This window comes from Aegilops tauschii, chromosome 3 (assembly GCF_002575655.3).
Source record: "Aegilops tauschii subsp. strangulata cultivar AL8/78 chromosome 3, Aet v6.0, whole genome shotgun sequence".
NCBI classification, from domain to species: domain Eukaryota; kingdom Viridiplantae; phylum Streptophyta; class Magnoliopsida; order Poales; family Poaceae; genus Aegilops; species Aegilops tauschii.
Window position 1 is genome coordinate 133,301,693 of NC_053037.3, and position 25,365 is coordinate 133,327,057.

At 46.2% G+C, this 25,365-nt stretch overlaps 3 protein-coding genes across 5 annotated transcripts; 2 read left to right on the plus strand and 1 right to left on the minus strand.

Moving 5' to 3' along the window:
- Nucleotides 1-1,003: 1,003 nt before the first annotated feature.
- LOC109772987 (U11/U12 small nuclear ribonucleoprotein 59 kDa protein) lies at nt 1,004-5,700 on the plus strand. Of its 3 annotated transcripts, none has more exons than XR_002235239.4 (10): nt 1,009-1,305; nt 1,391-1,657; nt 1,746-2,121; nt 2,231-2,314; nt 2,437-2,502; nt 2,952-3,024; nt 3,477-3,862; nt 4,301-4,341; nt 4,967-5,098; nt 5,501-5,700. XR_002235239.4 is itself a non-coding variant. In XM_073510142.1 (10 exons), exons 2-10 carry the CDS (start codon nt 1,416-1,418, stop codon nt 5,043-5,045), a joined length of 1,302 nt encoding a protein of 433 aa, XP_073366243.1. In that variant the 5' UTR covers nt 1,017-1,305; nt 1,391-1,415; the 3' UTR covers nt 5,046-5,232. The 3 variants fall into 3 exon arrangements, 2 of the variants coding, with proteins under 2 accessions (XP_020187295.1, XP_073366243.1); XM_073510142.1 differs by lacking the exon at nt 5,501-5,700 and having other exon boundaries at nt 1,017-1,305; nt 1,746-1,796; nt 1,842-2,121; nt 4,967-5,232; XM_020331706.4 differs by lacking the exon at nt 5,501-5,700 and having other exon boundaries at nt 1,004-1,305; nt 4,967-5,232.
- Nucleotides 5,701-6,776: 1,076 nt separating this feature from the next.
- On the minus strand, nt 6,777-8,976 carry LOC109772975 (large ribosomal subunit protein mL43). The gene is made up of 3 exons (XM_020331689.4): nt 8,716-8,976; nt 8,052-8,158; nt 6,777-7,184 (listed from the first exon to the last, which is right to left on the minus strand). Exons 1-3 carry the CDS (start codon nt 8,793-8,795, stop codon nt 7,012-7,014), a joined length of 360 nt encoding a protein of 119 aa, XP_020187278.1. The 5' UTR covers nt 8,796-8,976; the 3' UTR covers nt 6,777-7,011.
- Nucleotides 8,977-16,941: 7,965 nt separating this feature from the next.
- On the plus strand, nt 16,942-18,711 carry LOC109772965 (uncharacterized). The gene has a single exon (XM_020331680.3). The coding sequence runs from the start codon at nt 17,656-17,658 to the stop codon at nt 18,415-18,417; it is 762 nt and encodes a 253-aa protein (XP_020187269.1). The 5' UTR covers nt 16,942-17,655; the 3' UTR covers nt 18,418-18,711.
- The last annotated feature ends 6,654 nt before the right edge of the window (nt 18,712-25,365 follow it).

A 25,365-nucleotide genomic window follows, 5' to 3' on the forward strand; every position in this document is an offset into this window, starting at 1 on the left:
ACACATATCTACTAGTACAAACCCTTAGACCTGAGGGTGGACTACTCCCTCCTCATCATGGTGGCCGCCGGGATGATGAAGATGGCCTCTGGTGATGATTTCCCCCTCCAACAGGGTGCCGGACAAGGTCTAGATTGGTTTTTCGTGGCTAGAGAGGTTTGCGGCGGTGGCACTTCTGATCTAGGGTTATTTCTGGGGGTTTCTGTATTTATAGGATTTTTTGGCGTCGGTCTCACGTCCAGATGGGCTTCAAGGGGCCCACTACCCACCAGCACACGGCCAAGGTCTCTGGCGCGCCCTGGTGGGTAGTGGCCAACTCCTTCACCTTCTGGTCCTCCCACGAAGCTTCTAATGCCTCTTTTGTTCAAAAAAATCATCAAAAAGTTTCGTTGCATTTGGAGAACTTTTATTTCTGCACAAAAAACAATACCACGGTAGTTCTGCTGAAAACAACGTCAATCCGGATTAGTTTCATACTTCCGTTCAAATCATACCAAAACAATATAGAATTGTTGTAAACATGGCATGAATACTTCATAAATTATAGATACGCTGGAGAGCCGTCATATCCTTGTCGCAGTTGTAGCAGCACCCATGGAGCGACGCGGGGAGAGCGGAGCGCGGCGGGCGCGAGGAGAGCAGGCCCACCGGCCTGGGGCGGGAGTCCCGCGACCGGCGCTCCTTTCGACCCCTGTCATGCTACCAGGGCGCCCTACCGAGTCCGGCGCCGGGTTGGCCTGCGGTGGTGGTGGGGCGACGATGAGGGAGCGCAGCCGGGGAAGGGGGTTTGCGGCCTGCGGTGGGGGAAGCGATGCGGGCCCGTGGGGAGGGAGGGCTCGGACGGGGAGCCAGAGAGCTGGACGCGGCTCGCCATGCGTGCCGGGAGAGGTGGCCGCCGGAGCCGGAGGGCTCGTGCCAGGAGAGGTGGGGCACTAACCTTTTCCACGCGAGTAGGCCAGAATGGTTCCTCGGCCCAAATTGCCAGCGTACAGCACGGGCCGGCAAGTTGGGGCTGCCAAGCCCAGCCATACTCTCTGATCTGAAGAAAAAAGCCCAGCCACGCTCCTCTCCGGCGGAGCCGCCGCCTTGCCTCGCCGGACTCGGATCTCTTCCTCCCCTTCCTTCACCACGCGTCCACGCCCCTACTTCATTCTCCGGAGTCCAGCCTACTGTCTCCACTTAATTTCACGCGTGGTGACGGAGTCGGGGCGCCAACAAGACCTAGGAGCGACCCGCCGCCGGCGACAAGTCCGAATACCTTCGGCGACTGATCCGCAGACGGCGAAGACGACATCCATCTCTCAGGTAACTCCCCACGCGCCTCTGACCCGCAGTCGCTCGCGTAGGCCCCTTCGCTCCATGGATTTGACGAGCTTTTCCTTGTCTGCAGGCCTCCCCCGCGGCAGCAGGACGCCATGTTCCCACCGCCGAATGCCTTTGGACCACTGCGGCCTCCTCAGCCTCCGCCATGGCAGTGGCAGTGGCAGCAGCAGCAGCAGCAGCACCACCACCACCACCAGCACCCGCACCAGCACCAGCAGCTCCCTTTCCAGCCTGAGGCGGCGGCACTGGCGGCGGCCAGTTCCTTTTGGCAGCGTGACAATGTGCGGGAGCATTTGAAGAAGTTGCAAGAGACGGTCGCGATTTCAAGCGCTCTGTGAGTTCCCTAAACTCCCAAAGGTAGCTATGACCGTGTATCCAGTCTCTGTACCATTTGTGCTGAAATAAAGGATTTGAATTGGCAGGATAAACGAGCTAGAGGAGATTGCACTTGTGAGGAATTCATCTGATGCTAGTGCACAAGAACCAGATTCGTCTGCCGTAGCATCGTCTTCAGGGTCTGGTGTCTCTTCTGCGGGCAGGCCTTGCCATTTTTCGGACCTCGCAAGTGAAATCAAGATTAGCCAAGACACTCATGAATCTCTGGCGACAGATGCGGCTAATTATCTCTGTTCTCAACTTCAGCACCTCCTGGCACCTATTTCTTCCGCTATTAACCAAGACGGTCCTTGGGCAGAAAAATCGGCAATGGTTTCGTTAGCTCAGAAGCTGCAGAAGTCCAAGAGAAATAAGCGATGGAGGAAGAGGAAGAGAAAGCATGTAGCAGAGCTTTTCCAGAAGGTGGAACTCATTGTTTCTATTTTCCTATCTTTGTGAAAATGTTCCGTTAGAATCAAAATGGCCACGGATCCAATAAATGCATGTCATCCCTTCTCTTCATGTTGTTCAGGAGAGTGCAGAATTTGACAGAATTGATCAGGAAGCTGATGAATGGAGGGCTAGACAAATTTCTAATGACATTGCAAAACGCAAGGTGCCATGGTGCCATTTCATTTGTTGAAACTGCCATTTCATTCATAGGATTTATCTGTAGTAACTAGTAGGAAAACGCAATTGTTCCACAATAATGAACTCATTGTTGTATGTACAAACCAGGTGGAAAGCATGAAGCAGATTGCCAAGAAGAAAGCAAATGAGGAAAGAAAACGTCTAGAATCTGAGGTAAGTATTGTACAGGATTCTAAATCCTTGTATTTTATTGTTTTTCTGCAAGAAGATCCGCGCATACAATTGAATTTGGATATAATCTAATAACATGCTAATACTCTCTGAGTTTTGGATATGCTGTGAGCCTTAAGTTATGCAATTGTTATTTTCTTACCTTTCTCTTGACGCCTTATGTTTTTGTTGAATTTCTGTAAGATGCCATCTTGAAGATCTGTTAAAATTGCCAATTAGTTGTCTTCAACGGAGTTCAGCTCAACTTCTGTGCTTGATTCCATGTACCTTGCTTGATTGTTTTCTTTCAGATTTTTGTGCAAGCAGTTTTTGAATTCTTGAGTTGTTGTTTGTGTAGATTATAAGCTCTTAATATTTTTTTTTTGAAGCATCAGTGCAGTATTACCTTATTCCAACTAACTATTTTCTGAAAACAAATCTTCCATTCACAGCTCGAGCTTGCTCTAATGGTCGAGAAACTACAGGAGCTCCGCTCTGTAAGGGTTGAAAAACTGAAGAAACAAGGCAAGATATTTTCATTTAGCCACTCCCTCTCCCTTTATACCGCAACCAGCCATATGACCCATATCCCATATGCTTAAATGACATCCTGAAACCAGTCATTAGATTGGACCATTCTTCTCTGTAGTAAATGAAGTATAACAGCCCAAATCCCTCGCATAGCGTAATGGGCAGTGGTTTAAAAGATTGCTGTAACTAAGCTCTTATTTTCTCAATGAAACTACAGTGTTACAATCCACAGAAAACGGAATTGTATTAAAATGGAGGAAGTATACTGTCGCATTGTTCTCTGAACTAAGATCTCAGCCATAAATTTTGAATTCTGTACGCAGTTGTAGGCAACACTTTTACTTATAAAAGTTGTCCAGGTGTGATGATATGATTAACCTGCTTTATTCTGGCCATTGCAACCCATGCATGCCTGATAATTTACACTAACGACAGTTATATTTCAGGTCATTTTCTGCCAGAAGAGGATGATAAATATCTTGAGCGTGTCAAGGCTGCAGTTGAGGAAGAGGAGCGCCAAGCTGCAACTGCTGCTCGAACTGATGCTGCGAAGGATGCTATTCTCACCGCTGAGGAATCAAGGAAGGCTGCCCATCATACAACTGCTCAAGAAGATGGCCTTGGACAGCCTAAAAGTGGGTCGGCACCAGAGCAGAACCAAGGAGATGCAAGCATAAGTGAGAGAAGTGATCATGCAAGTCAAAAGACAGAACATGATGGTCAAAAGGTCGAGATAAAAGGGCCTGGGCATTCCGAATCTCTGACCAACCTGCCTTTTGAGTTCTACCACTATTATCATGGAAGTAGCTATGACCTGGGGACACTCATTGAGGTAATTTATTCCAAACTCTCAACTTCATGCAAGTGTCACGGGTTTGTAGGACGGTGTTAATGAACTACTCCCTCCGTTCGGAATTACTTGTCGCAGAAATCGATGTGTCTAGACGTATTTTAGTTCTAGATACATCCATTTCCGAGACAAGTAATTCCGAACGGAGGGAGTACCTGACTAGGCTTAACAATCTTTGATATGATCTGTTGGGTTTTACTGGATGTCACCATTGGGGATGTTATGGAGCTACCAGATAACCATTGCTTCAAGCACTAGTGAGAACTATGTGAAAGGAAAGCAGGAGATTGTGTTGAAGTTTTATTGATTTCATATTTTATTTCTTTGAGTAGGAGATTTTCCCCTCACTTTTAACAAAATTTCATACTAGTTCAGGTTACTCAATACAGTATCTTATATGTATTTCACCTCCGATTGTAGGTACGCAGAATGTGGGATTCTTTTATCAGACCTGGAGGAAGGTGAGGCTTTTACTTGTCAAATCATGCTGCTTTATCTTGTCTCGTGATAATAACAGCACTATACCATGCTAGTTATTTGACAAGCATCCTTCTCATGCAATGCAAATTCACTGTGTAAATATGATTTGCTGATTCTTTAAAGGTTTTGTTTTATAAGCTGGAAAATAAACTCATGAGAAACCATCACGTAATGGTGTGTTCAAATCGGCTGACTTTAGGTCCACTATGATAAACTAGCATCTTTGGTGAGCTACAAAGTTTGATTTATAGTTCGTAAAATATAGGCTGATATCTTAATGGTGCATTAAGGTTGCAAATGCTTGTGGATCTTTTATATAGCTTTCATCTAGTTTTACTTATGGTATGGCTGTAATACCAGACCGTGTCGTTGAACCAACTAATATTTGTAAATTATGATAACCTTCATTCATTGCAGTTCTGTAAGAACAGAATTTCACATATCCATTTTAGTCTAAATCACAACCATAATAGTTAGTTACTGCAGTGGACAGAGAGATCTCTGATGTGCCGTGTTGAACAAATGTTACATGTATTTTTATTCTTCTAAATGCATTTTTTTGCGGGGATTCTTCTAAATGCATTGACTGTCTGCACCTGCATGCAGCCGTATACCTGGCCACTGGGTTCAGCCACCCCCTCCAGCTAATGAGGTATGGGCATCATATTTGGTGCAGCCCAAGTAAGTGCTATTGGGTTCTGACAATGGTTCTTCTGTCCATCCATTAGAGCTTTGAAGGTACTTGGGTTACTTAAATTTCTTTATGTCAACTAGTGATGTAAAAAGATTATACCGGATACAGTGATTACATTGTCAGACAAAAATTATCTCAGTGAAAGCTCATTGCTGGTCTGTAGACCTTCTTTGATGAATGCTCGATTGTCCTGTGGCTTTGGCATGGACTATCGAGTTTAAGTTGCTGTCAACTGTGAAGTTTTTTTCACACCTGATATGCTTAAGATCTGTACCCACCCTGTCAGTTTCTCTGGGGTTTTGTAATGGAGGAAGCACCGTCAGTTTCTCTGGGGTGCTCCATCTGTGTTGTCTGTACTTGATGCATGAAAAGTGGAGTTTGGAATTGGGGAAAGAGCTGTATCTCCATTTCTCCTAAATGATTATTTGCTATCTTGGGTCTTGCAGTTGGATTTCAGCATGTTGCTTTGTGAGATATTCGCCGCAAGATCTGCCATCAGATTTCCTAGCAAATAAATGGGAATGCTCATCTGCAGTTCTGCACTATTGTGGAATTTTGCTTGGAAATGGTTAGCGAGAGAAAACCTTGGCCCTGGTTTGCGTTGGCTTGCCCCTCTTTCCCGGTGGAGACAACCCGCTGGCAGCTGAAACTGATGAAGCTGTCCATTTCTTCAGACAACATTTTAAAAATATATATGTCCTTAATTCAGCTCAAAAGTTTTTTTTAATGGAGGCACGAGCTTTGCCCCATCTCATTGATTAAGAAATAATGTAGAAATAGTTAGAAGAGAACAAACTCTTGAACATCCAAAAGTTTCTACTCTCGTGGCATGATCAATTTTAAATGCTTTGCCCCAGCAAAAACCCACAAGGCTGATTCATCTTTGATTTTGCGCTCAACTACTTTAGGCATAGAAGGTACATTCCTGAAGAACTGTCCATTCAGTTCATTCCAAAGCTCCCACGAAGCAAGCAAGAGAAATCTGTGAACAAGACCAAGGAGCCAAGGAGCTCCGCCACTCCAACACTCTATTGAAGTTTTGCCAATGCTTTATTTCAGTGTTAATAAGACGTAGCCACGCTTTGATGTCCTCCCAAACGCGCCCAGAAAATCTGCACTTGAGTAGAAGATGCACGGCAGTCTCCAGCTCATTTCGGCCGTCCCCTCCCTTGCAATCCACAACCATCGTAAAATTGACCATGCAAAGAATTTTTGCTTAGGTGGCGTCCATGTGCTCCAAACCGCCTTTTTCAAAGTCGAGTCATTTGCGTTTGCAAGTTGGGCAAAGGTAGGCCGAAGAAGCCGAGTATGAACCCAAAGCGGTGAAATTCCAAATGCTGCATCTTCAAGGTCAACCCAAAGGCTTTTACATGTTCTCATCGGAGCTAGTACAAGTTAGCTGTCGATGCTGAAAACGATATCAACACAACATTCTTGATTGGTATATATAGATCTAAAAAAAACCTTTCCTTTTTAGACATGAATCTGAAACGGTTCAGGGGATAACACCAACTGAATAACAGGTGCCTTCAGTTTCAGATACTTATAGAACCCAATCGACTAGTGCCCCTTACGGATACTCTAGTTACTCACCTGATGCACTAGATGGACAGCAAGAGATGAACAATGTATACAGTTCATGACAGTTTTAGATTTATAACTTGTCCTGTCATAACTTGCAGACATTCCTCCCTCCTTTAGAACAAATTCTGCGCTGACAACTTCAACGAAAGCAACAGTCTAAAGATCAAGCATCTGCCATCCAAATATCTGCTAGACAGGCGATACCAACAAAAACAAACTCCCAAGTTTACATGTTATTGTCAGACTGCGGCTCAAACAAAAGGAGGGCCGAATGAAACTGTAACTACTGAGGAAACGTAGGTCTAATAGCAGCAGAGTTCTTGCTATAGATCTGAGACGGTTCTTGCGAGTGTGTGCCATCAGGAACTTTGACTCACATCTTCAGCTCCGTGGTCCATGTTCCCTGGACGCTTGGCCTTTTCGTCACGTGTCTGGTTCTCAGCTTCACGACTTTCCTGCCCAGAGAACACCTTAGCCTACTAGCTTGCAACATTATGTCCTCAGGTGCCAAGTTTCTGACGCAAACAACTCTCTCGTTATGGTTTTCTGCATAAGAATGGCATTGCTTAAAAATGATAACTTGGAACATAAGCAACTACAGCCACACATTCATGAAAAATAACAAGGGTGACGTATTGATATGAATCGTTGTCGCGATGACATGTGAGTGGGTCCTGTCAATGAGACAAGGAGTGGTACTCCCAGTCATGCCAATCTTTTGGGTGGCATATATGAAAATCTCCTAATAACAAAAATACACCAAAAGAAAACCTCCTCCCGCAATCATCACATGCTATAAGGTTGGTTTGCAATGAAATGGAATTATTCTTGGGCTAAACACTAGGAGAGAGAGAAAGTACTTAAATTTGTGAAATGTATCCCACAGAACATGTTAAATGAGCCTGCTCCCCCACAAAATCTGCACTTGTCCTAGAACAAGTGCGCCCCTCAAACAAAACATGTCAACGTTTCCTTAAGAAGATTTATTCACTCAAAAGGCACACGGTTAACCATAATACCATTTCATTCTTGAACCATGTGGGTTCACCTTTGAGCTCTTGAGTGTGTCAAAATTCATCACAAGTATTTAAGCACATGGAAGGAAATGGGTGGCAAAAATGCTTAAACCAAGCGACTTCACCTGTTGAGCATGTCCAATTCATCACAAGTATTTAAGCACATGGAAGACGAGTGAAAAATGACACGGTGCTGCAATTCTCAACTAAATACAGGAACTGTAAACTACAGTGCTTGACTGCGACAGATTAACGAAAATCAACTAATTATATGCATTTGGTAAGTACCAACACAAAGATCTCCCTCACTACCAGAAAGTAAAATCATTATAAGTAATACAGTTACCATATAACCCCTGGTAACACTAAAATGGTCAAAAGGAAAGGAGGTTCTTACTGTAAATGCCCTTCAAGTTAGGATGCTGACCACGGACAAGCTGTGTCACCACCTCTAACTGGGGATTCTTTTCCTTGAGAGCTGGAAGATGCGACTCCATAAAAGCCCTGCAATTCCAAGGAGCTCTAGTCGTAAAGGAGCAACCAAATTGAAGCACCTAATTGTTATCAGACACTAAATTCAAATGACTGAAGCATGGTGTCAAGCCACAATTAAGCTCCAAAATCATACTGTTTATGCTTAAACAATAGCCCACTCATCCGCAAGAAAGGAAGATACCATGTGAATAAAATTAGGTTCAAGGATCACAAATGCAGGGCTTGATCACAACCCAACTAGCAAAATACATATAATTGACTCAACTGTGACTGAACTGTCTAATGGGCCATTCTTCCAAATAGTTATTCCCATTTTCAATAATATCAAAGTGTCCTCTAGACAGATGAATTACTCATGTTCGATGGGGTCATACGAATAGCTCTTCCTTTTCGTCAAAACCGACACATAATCGCACGCGAGGCTCACCTTCAGAGAAGAGAATTCCACATTTCGCCATGCACAATTAAGAATCAACAGAGCACTCCAGCTCAGTCGACACAACGAATACGTCGGATCTCCAGGAACAAAACTTAAGGCAGAATCAAATCGGCACGACGAACAGTACCTGATCCCCTTGCTGCTCCCTCCCCAATCGCAGAAGTTCACCACGAGCTTCTGCAGCTGCCAAACGCCCCTCAGCGCCATCCCGCCTCACTCCGGTCAACCCAGACCAGACCAGTAAGCTGCGCGGCTAGGAAGGAGGCGAGGGCGGAGGAGGAGGCGGAGGCCGGCGTCGGGTTGGAGGGGAGGACGCTCTGGGTTAGGGTTTAGCCCAACCGGATGAGACAAGGAGCGTAGGCCAACATTCGGCCCAGTTTCGAGGCCCAGCCTCTTCCGCTTCGTCGTAACGGTTAGAAAGGAGCCAGTGGCGGCAAAATTTCGTGTTCTGACCCTTTTGTTAAACAAAATCGAGATCTGACCCCAGTTTGAAAGTTTTTCGAGATTTGACCCTTTCCCCTATCGCCATGAGGCACGGCGGTAGGATCATATAGCCTACCGCCGAGACCTGCGGCGGTAGCAAACTTGTCCACGTCAGCAACGATAACGGCCTCCGTACCCCCTCCGTCACACCCTACCGCCGCTCCTCCCGGCGGTAGGGTGCGGACATATATAAACCGCGGGGCCGGCCGCCCCCACCCCCTTCTCCCCCCACCCAGCCGCCCCCCACCACGAAGAACAGAGCAGTTGCTCCAACTCGCCCTCTCTCATCCCCTCCACTCCCTCCCTCCGATCTTCTTCGTTTCTTGACGGATTTTGCGGATCGAGATGGCCCCGAAGAAAGAAAAGTAAGCTCTTTCAATCCCTCCAATAAGTTTTAATCAAACACTTTTCGATTCGTCGCATTATTCGATTCAAATCACTCCTATTTGAATTTTTTTTAACCCTAGGATTGATTTAGGTTGATTCTAGATGTTATATTGTGTTAGATATGAACTATATTGAATAGTTGGTATGGTTGTGTTAAGATGAACCCTAGTTCATATTTGATTTGAATGGTTTTTTTATATGATGGATGTTGGAGGTATTTGTTATGATAGATGATGCATGTTCCTATGCTATGATGCAAGTATTGGATGTAGTGTATGATGAATATTGGAGATGAATATTTGATATATTTGTTATATGTAGTGTATGAATCCTCAAGATGAACCCTAGTTCATTTTTTTTTGTTTTTTAACAAAAAATGAGATGATGCATGTTGGATGTTGTTGGAGAAATATGTGTTATGATGCATTTGGACCATGGTGATTGCATCTTCATAAAAGTATTTTATTTAGTTCTTGATATATCTATTGTATTTAGTTCATGTTCATGATAATCTTGATATATGATTATTCAAAGATTGAACTCATAGGTTCTGTTGGATGTGATTAATTTTTGTTATGCATCGATATGTTTCGTAGTTAATGTTGAATCCTAGTTCATGTTGAAAAATCTTTTGATATGCTTATGCAATTCTTTTAGGAGGCCACCTCTTGCGGACGACATTGACACGAAGTACAAAATGCTTGACCCTAGGTTCGACAAGCGTCACCGTGCCCGTTTCATTGAGAATGGAGTGGTAATTACCATTTTAAACCAAATCTTTCGAATTGATGAAAACAAGTTGCTAACTATTATGTCCATGCTAATTATGCTTTGGTTATTGATTTTCACAGATGCTGCCGCCACTGCGGATGAGGGCTCACAAGATGACGGTTAAGATGGAGTACGACAATCGGTACGCATCGTTCTTCAGGAGAGCCCGACTATTGGGTTTCGTCCTGCAGTTCAAGCGTAAGCTGCCGACGCTCGTTCACTCAGCTCTCACGGCTTTGATCGACCGGTGGCGGCCAAAGACGCACAACTTTCATCTTCCATGTGGGGAGATGACCGTGACCCTCGAGGATTGGGCGATGATTACAGCACTACCGCTCGAGGGTCGTGCTCTCACAGGAAGAGTGGAGAGGGCGAACTGGCACGAGAGGGTTGCCAGCCTCATCGGCGACTGCCCCCCCCCCCCGCTAAGAGAAACCGGACTTCCGGCATACCGCTGTCATGGCTCCTTGAGCACCGGAGCAAGTGCCCGGAAGATGTCGAGCCCCGGGTGGTGGAGCAGTACGCCAGGGCCTACCTGTGGTACATTCTCACGGAGGTAGTGTTTCCGGACTGCTCTGGGAACTCTGCCCTATGGATGTATCTCGACTTCCTAAAGGACTGGGATGCGGGGTACAGCTGGGGGGCCGCCGGACTCGCCTACCTATACCGTTCGGTAAGTGAATATCACTTTCTTTCAAATATCAGACATGTGCTGCTTTACATTTTTGACATCTTATCATCTGAACATGGTTTGTAGCTTGATGACGCGACCCAGAGAGCGGAAGTCACGTCCGATATGTGTGGATGTGTATGGGGCCTCTCCATTTGGATGTGGGAGCGAATCCCGGTGGCCCGTCCGGAGAAGCTGCGCTCGCGTGCATGGACGGACTATGGCCAAGATGACGAAGATGATCGGAACCCGACCGTCGCATACGCTTGGGACGTGGTGCGTGTCTACACGGGCGAATCGAAGGCCTTGTACAAGGTCTTCAGCAACGAGCTTGATGCTCTCACGCCTTTCCAGGTATAAGAACTACATTTTCACTTGAGCTTACCATTGTTTCGATAACACTTTCACTTGAGCCTAACATTGTTTGGTTATAGGTTACTTGGCGGCCGTATAGTGATGATCGAGAGTGGGGGTTCGAGCTGAACAGCATGTGCAAGCAGGACCGGCTTCTCTTCCGGTGCATCGTGCCCATGATTTGTGTCTATGCCGTGGAGTACCACTTGCCACAGCGCGTTGCCGCACAATTTGGTAAGGCACAACACACACCACCAGCCGGCCACGATACCGGTGGCTACGACCTACACCTGTGAGTACCACAAGCCGTCCTAATCGATTCTAAGTTCTTGTTTTGATGCTTTACATTCATAAAAGAAGGGTGTTTTACATTCTTTCTTATGCATTGCAGGATGAGCAGGCAGAAGAATCAATCAATCACGGATTGGGAAGCCGAACATGCGAGATACGTGAAGGAATGGAACGAGTGGAAAGGACGCAAAGACACGGAGAGGAGAGTGATTGACTGGGACGAGTACGAGGATCACATGCTGTGGTACGATGATGGCATCAAGCATCGTCTGCGTCTGAGGTCCCAGTGGACGACAGCAGATGCCAAAGACCTGTTCGATGACGCCTCAAAGAATGAAGCCTACAACGAGAGCATCATACAGCTTCAAGGCGGATTTAGGGAGTACGGACCCCTCATGAACAGAGTGGTATGTTGTTTTTACCTCTTTTGAACCGACGGTTGGATGAAATCAGCTTTTCGTGCTATTGACTCATTTTATTACTTTGCAGTCTTCGGAGCTGAACAAAAGCATTTTTGATGCCTCTGATGCGCTTAGTGATGTCCCTGGGACTTGAGATAGTGAGAACAAGTTGAGGGAAACAGTGAAGGTAATACGGAGTTCATTTTCGTTATCATTGGACATTCGAGAAGTTCATATTGTTTCATTATCATTGCAGAAATACGTCAACAAAGCACGCCGGCTTGTGGGCCTGCTTGGGTGCGCTACAAACACCGAGGATGTTTTTCCTCCTGCACCGATGCGTAGCCTCGCTTCATCGAGCCATGCAGCCTCGTCGTCTAGGGCGGTTCAAGATGACGAGGAGGAGAGCAGCGACGATGATGATGCAGAGGAAGATGAAGAAGAGGGCGCAGAAGAAGAACATGGTGAGGAAGAGGAAGAGGACGATGAGGAGGAGGAGGAGTACGATGATGACGATGGACCTCCAGCAACTCAGCCAACCCAGCGTGAGATGAGGAATGTGCCGAGGAAGGATTGGAAGAGTCCATCCCCATTTCAGAAAGCACGTCCTACGGCCCGCAAGAAGACGGCGGCCGAGAAGCGATCCAAGGATAATGAGGACCGAAAGTCGAAGAGGGGAAGGAAGGACTGAAGTTGTTGCCGTGTCGTTGAACTAAAAACTTGCATATTTGCTTCGTGAACCATATGAATTTGCTCGTGAAACTGTTTCGTTAATTTGCTATGTATAACTTGATGAAAACCTTTATGGATGTCTATTTGCTATGTATCGAACCTACCTTATTTATAGATTTGTGGTGTGTGCATCATATATCATACATTGTGTGCTTCATATGTCATACATATGCTGTTTAAATGTTGTCTGCCAAAAATTGAAGACAAAAGAAGTTAGAAGGTGCAAAAAATGCACACTGGACCACCCTACCGCCACACACTAAGGCAGTAGGTCCTCGGCGGTAGGGTGTGCAACCCTACCGCTGCGCTGCTTGATTTTTTGGTCATAGAAGGGGGCGTGGGGGGAGGCATCCTACCGCCGGGTGTGATGGCGGTAGGGTGTGGCCTCCTACCGCCGCGCCCTATGGCGGTAGGGTTTGGGCATTTATAAACCCAACCGCCCGCCCACCCCACCCCAACCCCTAATCCCCACCCACCCAGCCGCCTTCTTCTTCCTCTCGCCCATTTTCTCATCTCCTCCACTTCCCCACTCCGATCTTCTTCGTTGATTCACGGATTTTGCGGATCGAGATGGCTACGGAAAGAGGAAGGTAAGCTCCTCCAATCCCCCAATTAGTTTGAGTCAAATCAATCTGCTTTCTTATAGCCATATGAGGAACCCTCTCTAGTTGATATGATGAACCCTAGAACCTAGATGATTGCAATGTGATGAACCTAGTTGATGAACCCTAGGTTTAGTCTTTCTTATAGCCATACGAGGAACCCTCTCTAGTTGATATGATGAACCCTAGAACCTAGATGAACCCTAGAACCTAGATGAACCCTAGGTTTAGTCTTTCTTATAGCCATATGAGGAACCCTCTCTAGTTGATATGATGAACCCTAGAACCTAGATGAACCCTAGGTTTAGTCTTTCTTATAGCCATATGTGATGATTTATTGTGTGAATATTGTAGATATTTGTTTTGCTATATATATCCATTGATTTAGGTGGAATCTACCTATATCTGATGAATGCTTGCATTAGAACAAATATTGATGTTTAATTAACTTTATCAATCAATGCTTATATAAGGAAAATGGCGCCACCACCACCACTTGATGAGGATGATGACTATGAAGACCCACTTGAGGAAGCCATCTGTGCTCACAGAGTGAGGCTGAGCGATCAGGAGGTGTGCAACCTATGGGACAACTTTCTGCCACGTGCTGACTTGGTCGGGGTGCCATTCGTGACCCGTCTGACAAGTACCATGATCGATCGACATGTCATGGTATGTTATTAGTGTAGAATCCAAGGAACTGTTAATAGTTTAGATAATCCATACTTATTAATTGATATGTTTTTCTTATTCAGAAATTGCCAAAGAGCCTATCTGAGAGTTGTGGCATCGAGGCTGATGAAGAAGGCTATGCTAGAATACGCCTTACCGCAAGGGGCTCCGTCACTACTTGTGCGTACGGCGTGGACACGGACGGTCGCACACACTTAAGCTCGGTTGGGTGGAAGAGCTTCCTCGTTGACAAGAATCTTCATGTTGGACATGCCATCCTAATTACTATCAGGGACACCAACCGTCAAGGCTTGAAGATGATGATCGTCATCGATATCATCTAGAACTATATATGCGTGTGGCTGCTGATGATCGTCATGTTTGATTGCTACCTATGGATGAAACCTTTTATGTGGTCGATGACCGTTGAACTTGTTAAACTTCTTATGTTGGCTTCGTGAAACTATTTGGATGTGATCAAACTATGTTATGTGATCAAACTATGTTATTTGATACTTGTTTCTTAGTCCGTAATGGCAAAACTATTTGGATGTGATCAAACTACGTTATGTGATCAAACTATTTGGATGTGATCAAACTTCTTATGTCTATGAAATTGTGCTTATTGTTTCTTATGTCTATGGCAAAAAAATTGAAGACAAAATCAAAGCAGTTAACTTCATGCCACTATGATAACCTACCGCCAGGGCTCTCGGCGGTAGGTTTGTGCTGACTACCGCCGTGGCCTATGGCGGTAGGTCCGTAAGCAGTCATTAACGGCTTAACGGTCGTCAGCCACACCTACCGCCAGAACCTGCAGTGGTAGACTGTGCAACCCTACCGCCTGAAGGCCTGGCGGTAGCAAAAGGGTCAGATCTCGAAAAACTTTCAAACTGGGGTCAGATCTCGGTTTTGTTTGACAAAAGGGTCAAAACACGAAATTTTGCCGCCAGTGGCTCCCCCTCAAAAAAGAAGAAGAAAGAAGCCAGTGGATACACGAAATGAAAGAGAAAGAAGGATGTAAAAGACAACAAAAAAGCCGAAATCACTAACTGAGATGTATACTATTTTAGAGATCACTTACACCTTCTCAGGTTGTAACAAGTGACGCGCTGCATGTGCGCCACTTCTCATAACCTGAATGTAAAAAACAGCCCAAAAGGCCGAAACACTAATTGAGAAGTACTTTTTTAAAAGATCACTTACACCTCCTCAGGTTGTAACAAGTGGCACGCTGTATGTGCGTCACTTCTCATAACCTGAAAGTTTCCCGTTTTTCGTAGATTCATTTATTAAAAAAAATTATCTCTTAAACCGTGTGTCCAAATTTCAAACCATTTTCAGCATTGGATTTCTCGCGTCCAGATCTTCATGAACGTTTTCTTTCACGAAAAAACAGACCAAAAAGCTGGAAGAAAAAAAGAAAAAATGTCTTTTTTTGTTCCCCAGAGGCACAACCGTGCCCCTCGCGAAAGCAAATCCATGTCTCTAGCGGAAGCAAAAACGTGCCTCTCGTGAAAGAAAAAAACGCGTTTTTCGCGCAGAAAGGTTTTTTTCTCGAATACACACAAGCATGCGTATCATTCATTAAAGAGGAATGGGAAGACTCCCAAGTGTCATATGTACAAGGTGTATTTACATGTCGACATTTCCGACACTACCGAGAAGGCGGAAAAGCTACTAAACCGGAGCTGCCCACCTAGCTACCTCTGCATTTTGAGCAAGCTTGCCGAGCAATCCTGTCTTAGTCCAGGCCACCCCTTCTTCCATGATCTGCTGCTTGAGACATGGTAATGATGGCAATATACCGTTAAACACCACATCGTTCCTGTGCTTCCAAAGCATCCACAGGACTAGGAGGCAGGTTGCTCTTGTAGCTTTCCGGTTTTGATCAACCAAGTCCTGCCTGATGCACCACGAGTTTAGATCCTCGTTTCCGAGCGTCTCATATGCCGTCCTGCCCATGATCCCACCCACCCAGTGCCATATTTGTCTAGCGAAGACACAATCCAGCAGCAGGTGGTGGATGGACTCATCAGCTTGGTCACAGAGAGGGCATGAGTCTTGATGCGGAAGGCCTCGACTAGCAAGTCGGTCTGAAGTCCAACATTTGTTTTTGAGTGCGAGCCAAGCGAAGAAGCGGCACCGAAGGGGTGCCCGGGATCCCCAGGTGAAAGCCGCAGTTGGCGACACCTCGAGCCCCATGAACCGGGCAGCATAAGCCGATCGCGCAGAGAATTGGCCATTGCTCTCCCAGCTCCAAGAAACCACATCCTGCTCGCCCACCGTCGTCCGCACCGTCGCCACACATGCCCAGAGCTGGAAGAATTGAAGCAAAGCAGCTGGTGAGAGGTCCGGACCAATGTCACCCACCCAGTTGTTGTTTTCAAGCGCGCTCGCCACCGTCTTCGATCCTCTGATTCTAGTCGAGATCCTGGCGCACCCGACATCCCTGAAGCCACTTGTCCTCCCAGAAGAGGGTGGTTGTCCCGTCGCCCACAGAAATGTTAACTGCCGCATGCACTAGTGCCAGAGATTCTTTAGGTACCTTGATTCGAAACTCGCTCCAGGGTCTGCCCTTGTCATACTTCTGCAACCACGGCCATCTGGCCTGGAGGGATTTGTTCAGCCACTGCAGGTTGGGGATCCCGAGGCCGCCAGCCCATTTAGGTCTGCAGACAGATTCCCAAGCCACAGAACAGTTACCACCGTTCGCTTCTTTCTTACCACACCATAAGAAGGCACGGCAGATCTTGACAAGAGCAGAGATCGTTTTCGCCGGCAGGTCTAAGGCCATCATAGAGTGCACTGGGATTGCACACAATACAGACTCAATGAGCAGCAACCGTCCACTCTTCGGAAGCATGGCCGCCTTCCAGAGAGGTAACTCGTCTCCCACCTTGTCCACTAGAGCTTGGAGTTGGGCTGCAGTTTGTTTTCTAAGGGTCAACGGCAGCCCTAGATATTTGCACGGAAACGGTGCTGCTGTGCAGCCCAGAGCATCAGTAACAAGTTGCATTTTGTCCTAGGAGCATCGAATTGAAAGCGCCATGCTCTTGTTCATGTTGACTACCAGCCCCGAGGCCTGCCCAAACAACTGTAGGATGGCGTGGCAAGTTTGTGTCTCGAGCTCACTTGGTTTGAGGAAGAGGACCACATCATCTGCAAACATAGAGGTTTTTTTGTCCAAAAGTGTAGAAAGACTGGTGGAAGACAAAAAGCTGAAACCCAAAAAAACAGTCCAAAAAATCGAAAACGCGTGTGAAAAAAAATCTGAAGAAAGCGTCCAGAGCGCGACAGGTTGCGACAACTTAGAGTGTGATGCACTCTTGGCTCACCCCAAATGATCATCGAAAGACTTTCGAAGAAGCGCTCGTCAACTACGCTCTAAAAAAAGCCGAGGAGTCCAAATAAAATAAGCCTCTTCACGCTCGGCCCATCACATATGAAAAATACACGAAAATGATGCAGGCCGTTTTCCTAACACGCGAGAAATAGAAACGGGCTCCAACGGCTAAGCATGTGACTGAGACTTTTTTTCTCAAAAAAGAAAAAGAGAGAGAGCGAGACTGAGACTTGTCAAAGCCGTTTCTTCCACCGAACCTCCTGGGTCCATTCTGCGTGATTTATCCTCCAGGGCGAAATTAGCGCACCCATTTACGACCGAGCCTTTTCACCTCTGCTAGGGTAAGGTCCAGGTGGCCATGGAGGACGGCCGCCGCCGCAAGAGTGCCCAGAGGGAAACCACGCCGGCAACCAAGATCGATGCCCTCACGGACGATCTTCTCGAGCTCGTGTTCCTGCGCCTCCCCTTGCATCGCCACCTCGTCTACGCGGCGTGCACGTGCCGGCGCTGGCGCCGCGTGATCGCGGGCGACGTCGGACGCTTCCTTCTCCGGTTCATCTCGCTCCGCGGCCTGTCGCCAGCCCACTTCTCCGGCCACTACCGCGTCGACGAGCGCCACCGGCACCCGCGTCCGCCCGGCGGCAACCCCGTCTTCGTCCCCTCCTCCTCGCGGTGGGTGGCCGCCGCCGTCGCGCGGAACCTCGCGCTCGACTTCCTCCCGCGGCCGGGACTGGCGGGTCGCTGCTGGGAGCTCGCCGACTTTTGGGACGGTCTCCTGCTCTTGCTGCTCCTAGACAAGGAGACAAATTGGTCGCCGGCGTATGCCCTGGTCGTCTGCGATCCGCTCACGGGGCGCTACATCACCGTCCCGCCCTCGGCGTGGTTCCAGGGCTGCGGTTGCCTGGGCGCCTTCCTCCTCCACGGCGAGGATGCGGGCGTGCGCATCAGCCTGTCCAACTTCAGGGTGACGTGCGCGGTCTATCGCCCTGGGGACGGCGTCGCCAGGGCCTGCGCGTTCTCGTCCGCCGGCGGCGGCCGCTGGACCTCCGGCGCCGCACGTAGCAGCATGGCAGTCTACGGCAACCAGTTCGGAAGCGGCTGGGGTGACGAGGAACACTAGATGAGAAGAAAGAAAACACATGACAGATCTGTTTGGCTACTTCTAGATGCTTTCACTCTAGTGTAGTATTTTTTTCCTTTTCTTTTCTATCCTACCTACTGTTTTCTAGAGTCTTTTAGTTGTGAGTAGCTATGAGTAGAATGGTGAAACTTACATAATGTTTTCTAGAGTATTCCAGCTATAAGTAGAAGTATGTGAAGGCTTCCCAAAGCCCTATAAATAGAGGTCCTCGCCTCTACTTTGGAGGCAGACTATGTATCCCTACCTATAATAGAACTTGTTGTTCTTATCTAAGATCTTGGAGTAGATCTTGTGCCCTAGGAGTTCTGGATTGAACTCTTGCTGCCCTATCAACCTACATTCGCCTCTAGAGCGATATCTAGCGCAGCACGTTGAAGCTGTTCCTTCAACACTTGTGTTGTACACATTGTAGCAGCAAGGTGGAGTTGCTCCTCCACAAACTTTGTGCTGCTTCAGGTGGTATCAGAGCCTCGTTGACCCATACTAGTTCTTGCTGTCCTCTTCGAGAGTAAATTGCAGCAAGCAATGGAGCAATTGGAGAAGAGGATGGATGCTGCTGAACAACAAATCAAAGAGCTGCGTGAAGATCTTAATAGGAGATTTGACCAGCTGGTTGAGATGATAAGAAAGGGTGTCCCCCCTGCTACCAATGAAGGAGATTCATCTAAAGAAGAGGAAGATGTTCATCAAGAAAGAAGGAGAGGTAATCTTGGAGCAAGACCGCCACGACAACATGTTGTTCAACGTGCTTCAAGAAGGCCAATTTATGTTGAGGCTTCTGAAGGTGAAGAATATGATGATGCCCTTGAAGAGCCAAATCTCTACGCATATCGGAGAGCACCCAACCCTACATATGCAAGAGATACATACAAGGTGAAAGCTGAGATCCCAAGTTTTAATGGAAATGTTGACATTGAAGGGTGCCTGGATTGGTTATATGAAGTGGAGACTTTCTTTGAGGTCATGGAGGTTCCGGAAGATCGTAGAGTTCCTTTGGTCGCATACAAACTGAAAGGAGGAGCCGGTGCATGGTGGCATCGCATTCAAGAGGAACGCAGGCTGAGAGGAGAACCTCGTGTTAGAACTTGGCGACAAATGAAAGGCCTCTTGAAAGGGAGATTTTTGCCCGATGATTATGACCAGATCCTATTTATCCAATTTCAAAATTGTGCTTAAGGAAATAGGACTGTTTCAGATTACACGGAGGAGTTTCTAAGGCTACAAGTGAGGTGCAACCTTGCTGAAACTGAAGAGCAACAAGTTGCAAGGTACATCAATGGTCTCAATGATGCTATTCAAGATCGATTGATGATGCAACAAATCTGGTCCGTTGATCAAGCACAAGCTCTAGCCTTAAAGGCCGAGAGGTTTGTGAGGATGAGAAAGACAACTAAGGCTCCATATCCTCATACCGAAGGCTCATCTATGAGCCAACCTAATAGAGTGGAAGAAAAGACCACTCCACCAAAGACAAAACAGCCCATCCCGAAGCAAACTAGAGGCAAGGGTAAGGCAAATGAAGGCCCAAAGTGCTATAAATATGGTAAAGAGGGACACATATCCAGCGGCTGCCCACTAAGGAAATTTGTTAACACGACTATCCATGATGGTGAAAGCGATGAGGAAGAATACGAATCTGAAGATGTAGACGGACAAGAGGTTTGTCAAGAAGAAGGTGAAGAGGTGGTATGTGTGATCCAGCGTGTCCTATGTTCCACACCACAACTCGATGACACACAACGGAAGAAAATATTTGAGAGCAAATGCACGGTGAATGGCAAGGTATGCAAACTAGTGATTGATAGTTGCAGCTGCGAGAATCTTATCTCCCAGAAGTTGGTGGACCATTTAAAGCTTGAAACCCATGATCATCCAAATCCCTACACTATTGGATGGATCAAGAAAGGAGTGAATATGAGGATCACCAAACAATGCAACCTGCCACTTTCTTTGGGTAAGCATTATTGCTCAAATGTGTTGTGTGATGTGGTTGACATGGATGCCAGCCATGTTCTTCTTGGGAGGCCTTGGCAATTTGATGTGGATACTACACACAAGGGCAAGGAAAATTCTTACTCTTTCATTTGGAACAAGAGAATTATCTTACCAAACAAACCCGAAGGTAATACCTCTAAGGAGAAGGGAAAAATTATGTTAACTATCTCCCATACCTCTCATGAGTTTATGGAAGACTTGAAGGAGGCAGATTTGTGTGCTGCACTTGTTGTAAAGGGAGAAGAGCACCTGACTGTTGAAATTACAGCAAAGGTACGTGGTTTATTGGCAGAATTTCAGAACATACTTAGGGAGCCACATGGCTTGCCACCGATGAGAGGAATTCAACATAGAATTGACTTAATTCCGGGAGCAAGTCTTCCTAATCTTCCACACTATCGAATGAGCCCAAAGAAGCATGGTATATTGAAGGAGAAAGTGGAGGAATTGTTGCAAAAGGGGCACATTCGAGAAAGTATTAGCCCATGTGCTGTACCAGCCCTACTCACGCCAAAGAAAGATGGATCTTGGCGCATGTGTACGGACAGTAGAGCCATTAACAAGATCACCGTAAGGTATAGATTCCCTATTCCCTGTCTGGATGATATGTTGGATCAGCTTAGTGGAGCAAGAGTGTTCACAAAGCTAGATTTAAGAAGTGGATATTATCAAATCCGTATAAGACCCGGGGATGAATGGAAGACCGCCTTCAAGACAAAGGAAGGGTTGTTTGAATGGCTAGTCATGCCATTTGGACTCTCAAATGCACCAAGTACCTTTATGCACTTAATGAATCAAGTCCTTAGACCCTTCTTATCCCACTTTGTTGTGGTCTATTTCGATGACATCTTGATCTATAGCAAGGATGAGGATGAACACTTTGATCACATTCGGAAGGTGCTAGAAGTACTAAGGGAAAACGAGCTCTACGTCAACTTGAAGAAATGTGTTTTCCTGCAAACACAACTTCTTTTCCTAGGATTCGTCATAACATGTGACGGCATTCGTGTTGATGATTCTAAGGTTGAAGCAATCCGAGAATGGCCAACTCCTAAGACCATTTCTGAGGTAAGAAGCTTTCATGGCCTTGCAACTTTCTATAGGCGATTTGTTAAGAATTTCAGCACTATCATGGCACCAATCACCGAGTGTTTGAAGAAAGGAAAGTTCCAATGGGCAGAAGCAGCTGAAGCTAGCTTCAATGAGATTAAACAAAAGCTATCACAAGCTTCTGTCTTGGTACTACCTGATTTCAACAAGACTTTTGAGTTGGAGTGTGATGCAAGTGGAGTAGGCATTGGAGCTGTCCTATCTCAAGAAAGGAAGCCCATTGCTTTCTTTAGTGAGAAGTTAAGTGAAGCTAGACAGAAATGGAGTACCCATCAGCAAGAATTATACGCCGTTTTCAGAGCGTTGAAAACTTGGGAAGTCTATTTGCTGCCTAAAGAGTTCATTGTTTATAGCGACCATCAATCCTTGAAGCATTTTAGAAATCAAAAGCATGTTGATCGCATGCTAGCAAGATGGGCAGCATATCTTGAGAGGTTTAACTATCTCATCGTGCATAAATCTGGAATAACTAACAGAGTGGCCGATGCTTTGAGTCGTCGTGCATGCCTCTTGACTTCTTTTGAAGCTGAACTTTCAGGCATGGGTCAAATAAAGGAGTTGTATGAGGGTGACGAAGACTTTGGCCATGTTTGGGTAAAGCACGCAAGGGGCCAACCATTAGGTGATGACTATTTGATACAAGATGGATATCTCTTCAAAAATGACCGTTTGTGCATTCCAAGAAGTTCTCTACGTGACAAGCTGGTTAGAGAGCTCCATTCAAGTGATCTTAGTGCCCATGTTGGACGGGACAAGACTATCGCTAACCTGGAAGCTCGCTACTTTTGGCCACAACTAAAGAGAGATGCTGGAAAGTTCGTTCAACGGTGCCACGTATGTCAGACCTGCAAAGGCCAAGTCCAGAACACAGGGTTATACATGCCTTTGCCTGTTCCTGTTGCTCCATGGGAGGACATTTCTATGGACTTCGTCTTGGGGTTGCCAAGAACAAGACGAAGAAGTGATGCTGTATTTGTGGTCGTGGATAGATTCTCTAAGATGGCTCATTTCATCCCATGCCGCAAGACAACGGATGCTCATCATGTGGCAAACCTATTCTTTCGAGAAGTGGTCAGACTTCATGGAGTTCCAAGGTCCATTGTCTCAGACCGTGATAGCAAGTTTCTTGCTGCATTTTGGCTCACTTTGTGGAAGCAATTCAACACTGAATTGAAATTTTCTAGCACTGCTCATCCACAAACAGATGGACAAACGGAAGTGGTGAACAAGTTTTTGGGTAATCTGATCCGTTGCATTTGTGGAGAATGGGATTTGGCTTTATCTCTTGCAGAGTTCTCCTACAATAACTCCAAGCATAGATCCACAGGAAGGAGCCCTTTTTCCATTGTCTACACTAAAGTTCCAACACATGTGGTGGACCTGGTGAAGCTGCCATCAAGGGGAAACTCAAAATCAGCATTGTCCTTTGCTAATAATTACACCGAGTTATTTGAAGAGATTCGCGACGCTTTGGAAGCACAAAATCAGAAATATAAACAACTTGCTGATTGCAAAAAAAGAGGCCAAAATCATTCCAAGTCGGTGATAAGGTGATGGTCTACCTCCGAAAAGAGAGGCTGCCTTTAGGTGTTAAAGGGAAACTTAGGCAGCGAAGGTATGGGCCCTTCTCTATCATGAGGAAGATAAATGATAATGCTTATGTGATAGATTTTTCAAGTGACATGGGTATCTCCAACACTTTCAATGTTGCGGACTTGACTCTCTACCATCCAGAAGAAGCGCTCTATGAAGATAACTCGAGGGCGAGTTCCAAACAACCAGGGGAGAATGATGAGGAACACTAGATGAGAAGAAAGAAAACACATGCCAGATCTGTTTGGCTACTTCTAGATGCTTCCACTCTAGTGTAGTATTTCTTTCCTTTTCTTTTCTATCCTACCTACTGTTTTCTAGAGTCTTCTAGTTGTGAGTAGCTATGAGTAGAATGGTGAAACTTACATAATGTTTTCTAGAGTATTCCAGCTATAAGTAGAAGTATGTGAAGGCTTCCCAAAGTCCTATAAATAGAGGTCCTCGCCTCTACTTTGGAGGCAGACTATGTATCCCTACCTATAATAGAACTTGTTGTTCTTATCTAAGATCTTGTGCCCTAGGAGTTCTGGATTGAACTCTTGCTGCCCTATCAACCTACATTCGCCTCTAGAGCGATATCTAGCGCAGCACGTTGAAGCTGTTCCTTCAACACTTGTGTTGTACACATTGTAGCAGCAAGGTGGAGTTGCTCCTCCACAAACTTTGTGCTGCTTCAAGGGGGCTGGGCCCCTTCCACTTCGCAGGGAGCACCTACCGGTTCGCCTACTGGACGGTGGGAGACGGCATCGTGCTCGCTCTGGACAAGAAGGCCGCCGAGTTCTCCTTTTCCGTCGGGCTGGACGAGTCGAAGTACGCCGCGCTCGAGGACAAGCGACACATCGCCGAGTACGCCTACTAGAGCCCGTGGTGGACTCTCCTCTCCGGCGCCTTATGCACCAGTTCGCTTAGCAGGCGCTCGCGCGCGGCCTCGCATGGGCCGGCCCAGCTAGCACGCTCTCTTCCTTTCTCCGCTTCGATCGCTCGCTCACGTTTCCTTCGTTCGTTGTTTTTTTTGCTGTTCGTCCTTTCGTTCACAAAACTGAAAACACATGAATCTGAAATTTACGATCTTAAAAATAGTTCACAAATTTCCGAAAGTTCATCAATTTTTAACAAAAAAAAGAGAAAAGTTCATCGGATTTGAAAAAAAGTTCAACAGATTTAAAAAAAAGTTCATCGAATTTGAAAAAAAGTTCATCGAATTTGAAAAAGTTCATCAGATTTGAAAAAAAGTTCATCGGATTTGAACAAAAGTTCAACGAATTTGGAAAATAGTTCATCAGATTTGAAAAAAACAGTTCACCCAATTTTGGAAAAGTTCGTTAAAGTTGAAAAATTGTTCGTGAAATCCGGTGAAATTAGAAAAAGAACAAAAGGAAAGAAGAAAAGAGTTAAGAAAATGTAGTTGATCGCATAATGGCGCGTGGCGCGGTGGTTATGCCGTAGCACACGTAACCTCTAGGGCGCGCGTTCGAATCCTCGTCCCCGCACTTGATTTTTTGCATCAGTTTAGAAAAAAAAAAGGAATGTGGGCTGGCCCGTAGCGCATGGGGGGTGTGGGCCCTGTACGGTTAACGCTGTATTCGGCGCTGAGGGCGCCAAATAGGATCCAGCGCCCGTGGTTCCGAGCCTGCTTATCCTAGCTGCCACGCCGTCGTTCAGGGTTCTAAATAATTCCTTCCTTAATTTGCCGTTTGTTGTGATGATCCTAGAGCATCATACTTATGTGTTTGTGTGAGCTTCTCGATGACCGCTTGTAGGCATCAAGTGGCAAACACTTTTAGATCTTCTAATTGCTGTGCATTCGTAGTATGTTTATTTACAACTTCAGTTCGTTGGATTGTTTGGTTATTGTTTTGGACATGAATCTCGCCTTCAGTTTACTTTCAAAAAGGTGAAATTGTTTGTTTCGGAGAAGGTCTTGTTCACAAAATTGTGTAGCTTAAACATAGGAAAAATCATGGTTGTGCCACTATCCAGCTCCGAAATGTGAAGGTTGCAACAAAAATTTCCAAAATTTTAGTGCGCCACCAAACCGTGCGAAGAAACTAAGCATGGGCCAGTGAAAGACGTTAGCGCTTGTTGTCATCTGCTCAACCCTCTAAGCCATCTCCTTTGACCCCGTTCTTTGCTGAGGGGCCCACCATTTGGCCACGTAGTCAACAATGAATAGTAAGCCCAGTAACGGCATTGCTGAGCCGCAAATTTGCTCCTGCATTCGTCCTCGGA

Excerpts from the sequence above, each read along its gene's own strand:
- LOC109772987 (XM_020331706.4), top strand. The coding sequence starts at position 1,416 with ATGTTCCCACCGCCGAATGCCTTTGGACCACTGCGGCCTCCTCAGCCT. Across the intron at positions 2,503-2,951 it reads GAAAACGTCTAGAATCTGAG|CTCGAGCTTGCTCTAATGGT; the intron begins GTAAGTATTGTA and ends TTCCATTCACAG. Across the intron at positions 4,342-4,966 it reads TTTATCAGACCTGGAGGAAG|CCGTATACCTGGCCACTGGG; the intron begins GTGAGGCTTTTA and ends ACCTGCATGCAG.
- LOC109772975 (XM_020331689.4), bottom strand. The coding sequence starts at position 8,795 with ATGGCGCTGAGGGGCGTTTGGCAGCTGCAGAAGCTCGTGGTGAACTTC. Across the intron at positions 8,159-8,715 it reads GGGAGCAGCAAGGGGATCAG|GGCTTTTATGGAGTCGCATC; the intron begins GTACTGTTCGTC and ends TTGGAATTGCAG. Across the intron at positions 7,185-8,051 it reads TAACTTGAAGGGCATTTACA|AAAACCATAACGAGAGAGTT; the intron begins GTAAGAACCTCC and ends ATTCTTATGCAG.
- LOC109772965 (XM_020331680.3), top strand. The coding sequence starts at position 17,656 with ATGGAGGACGGCCGCCGCCGCAAGAGTGCCCAGAGGGAAACCACGCCG.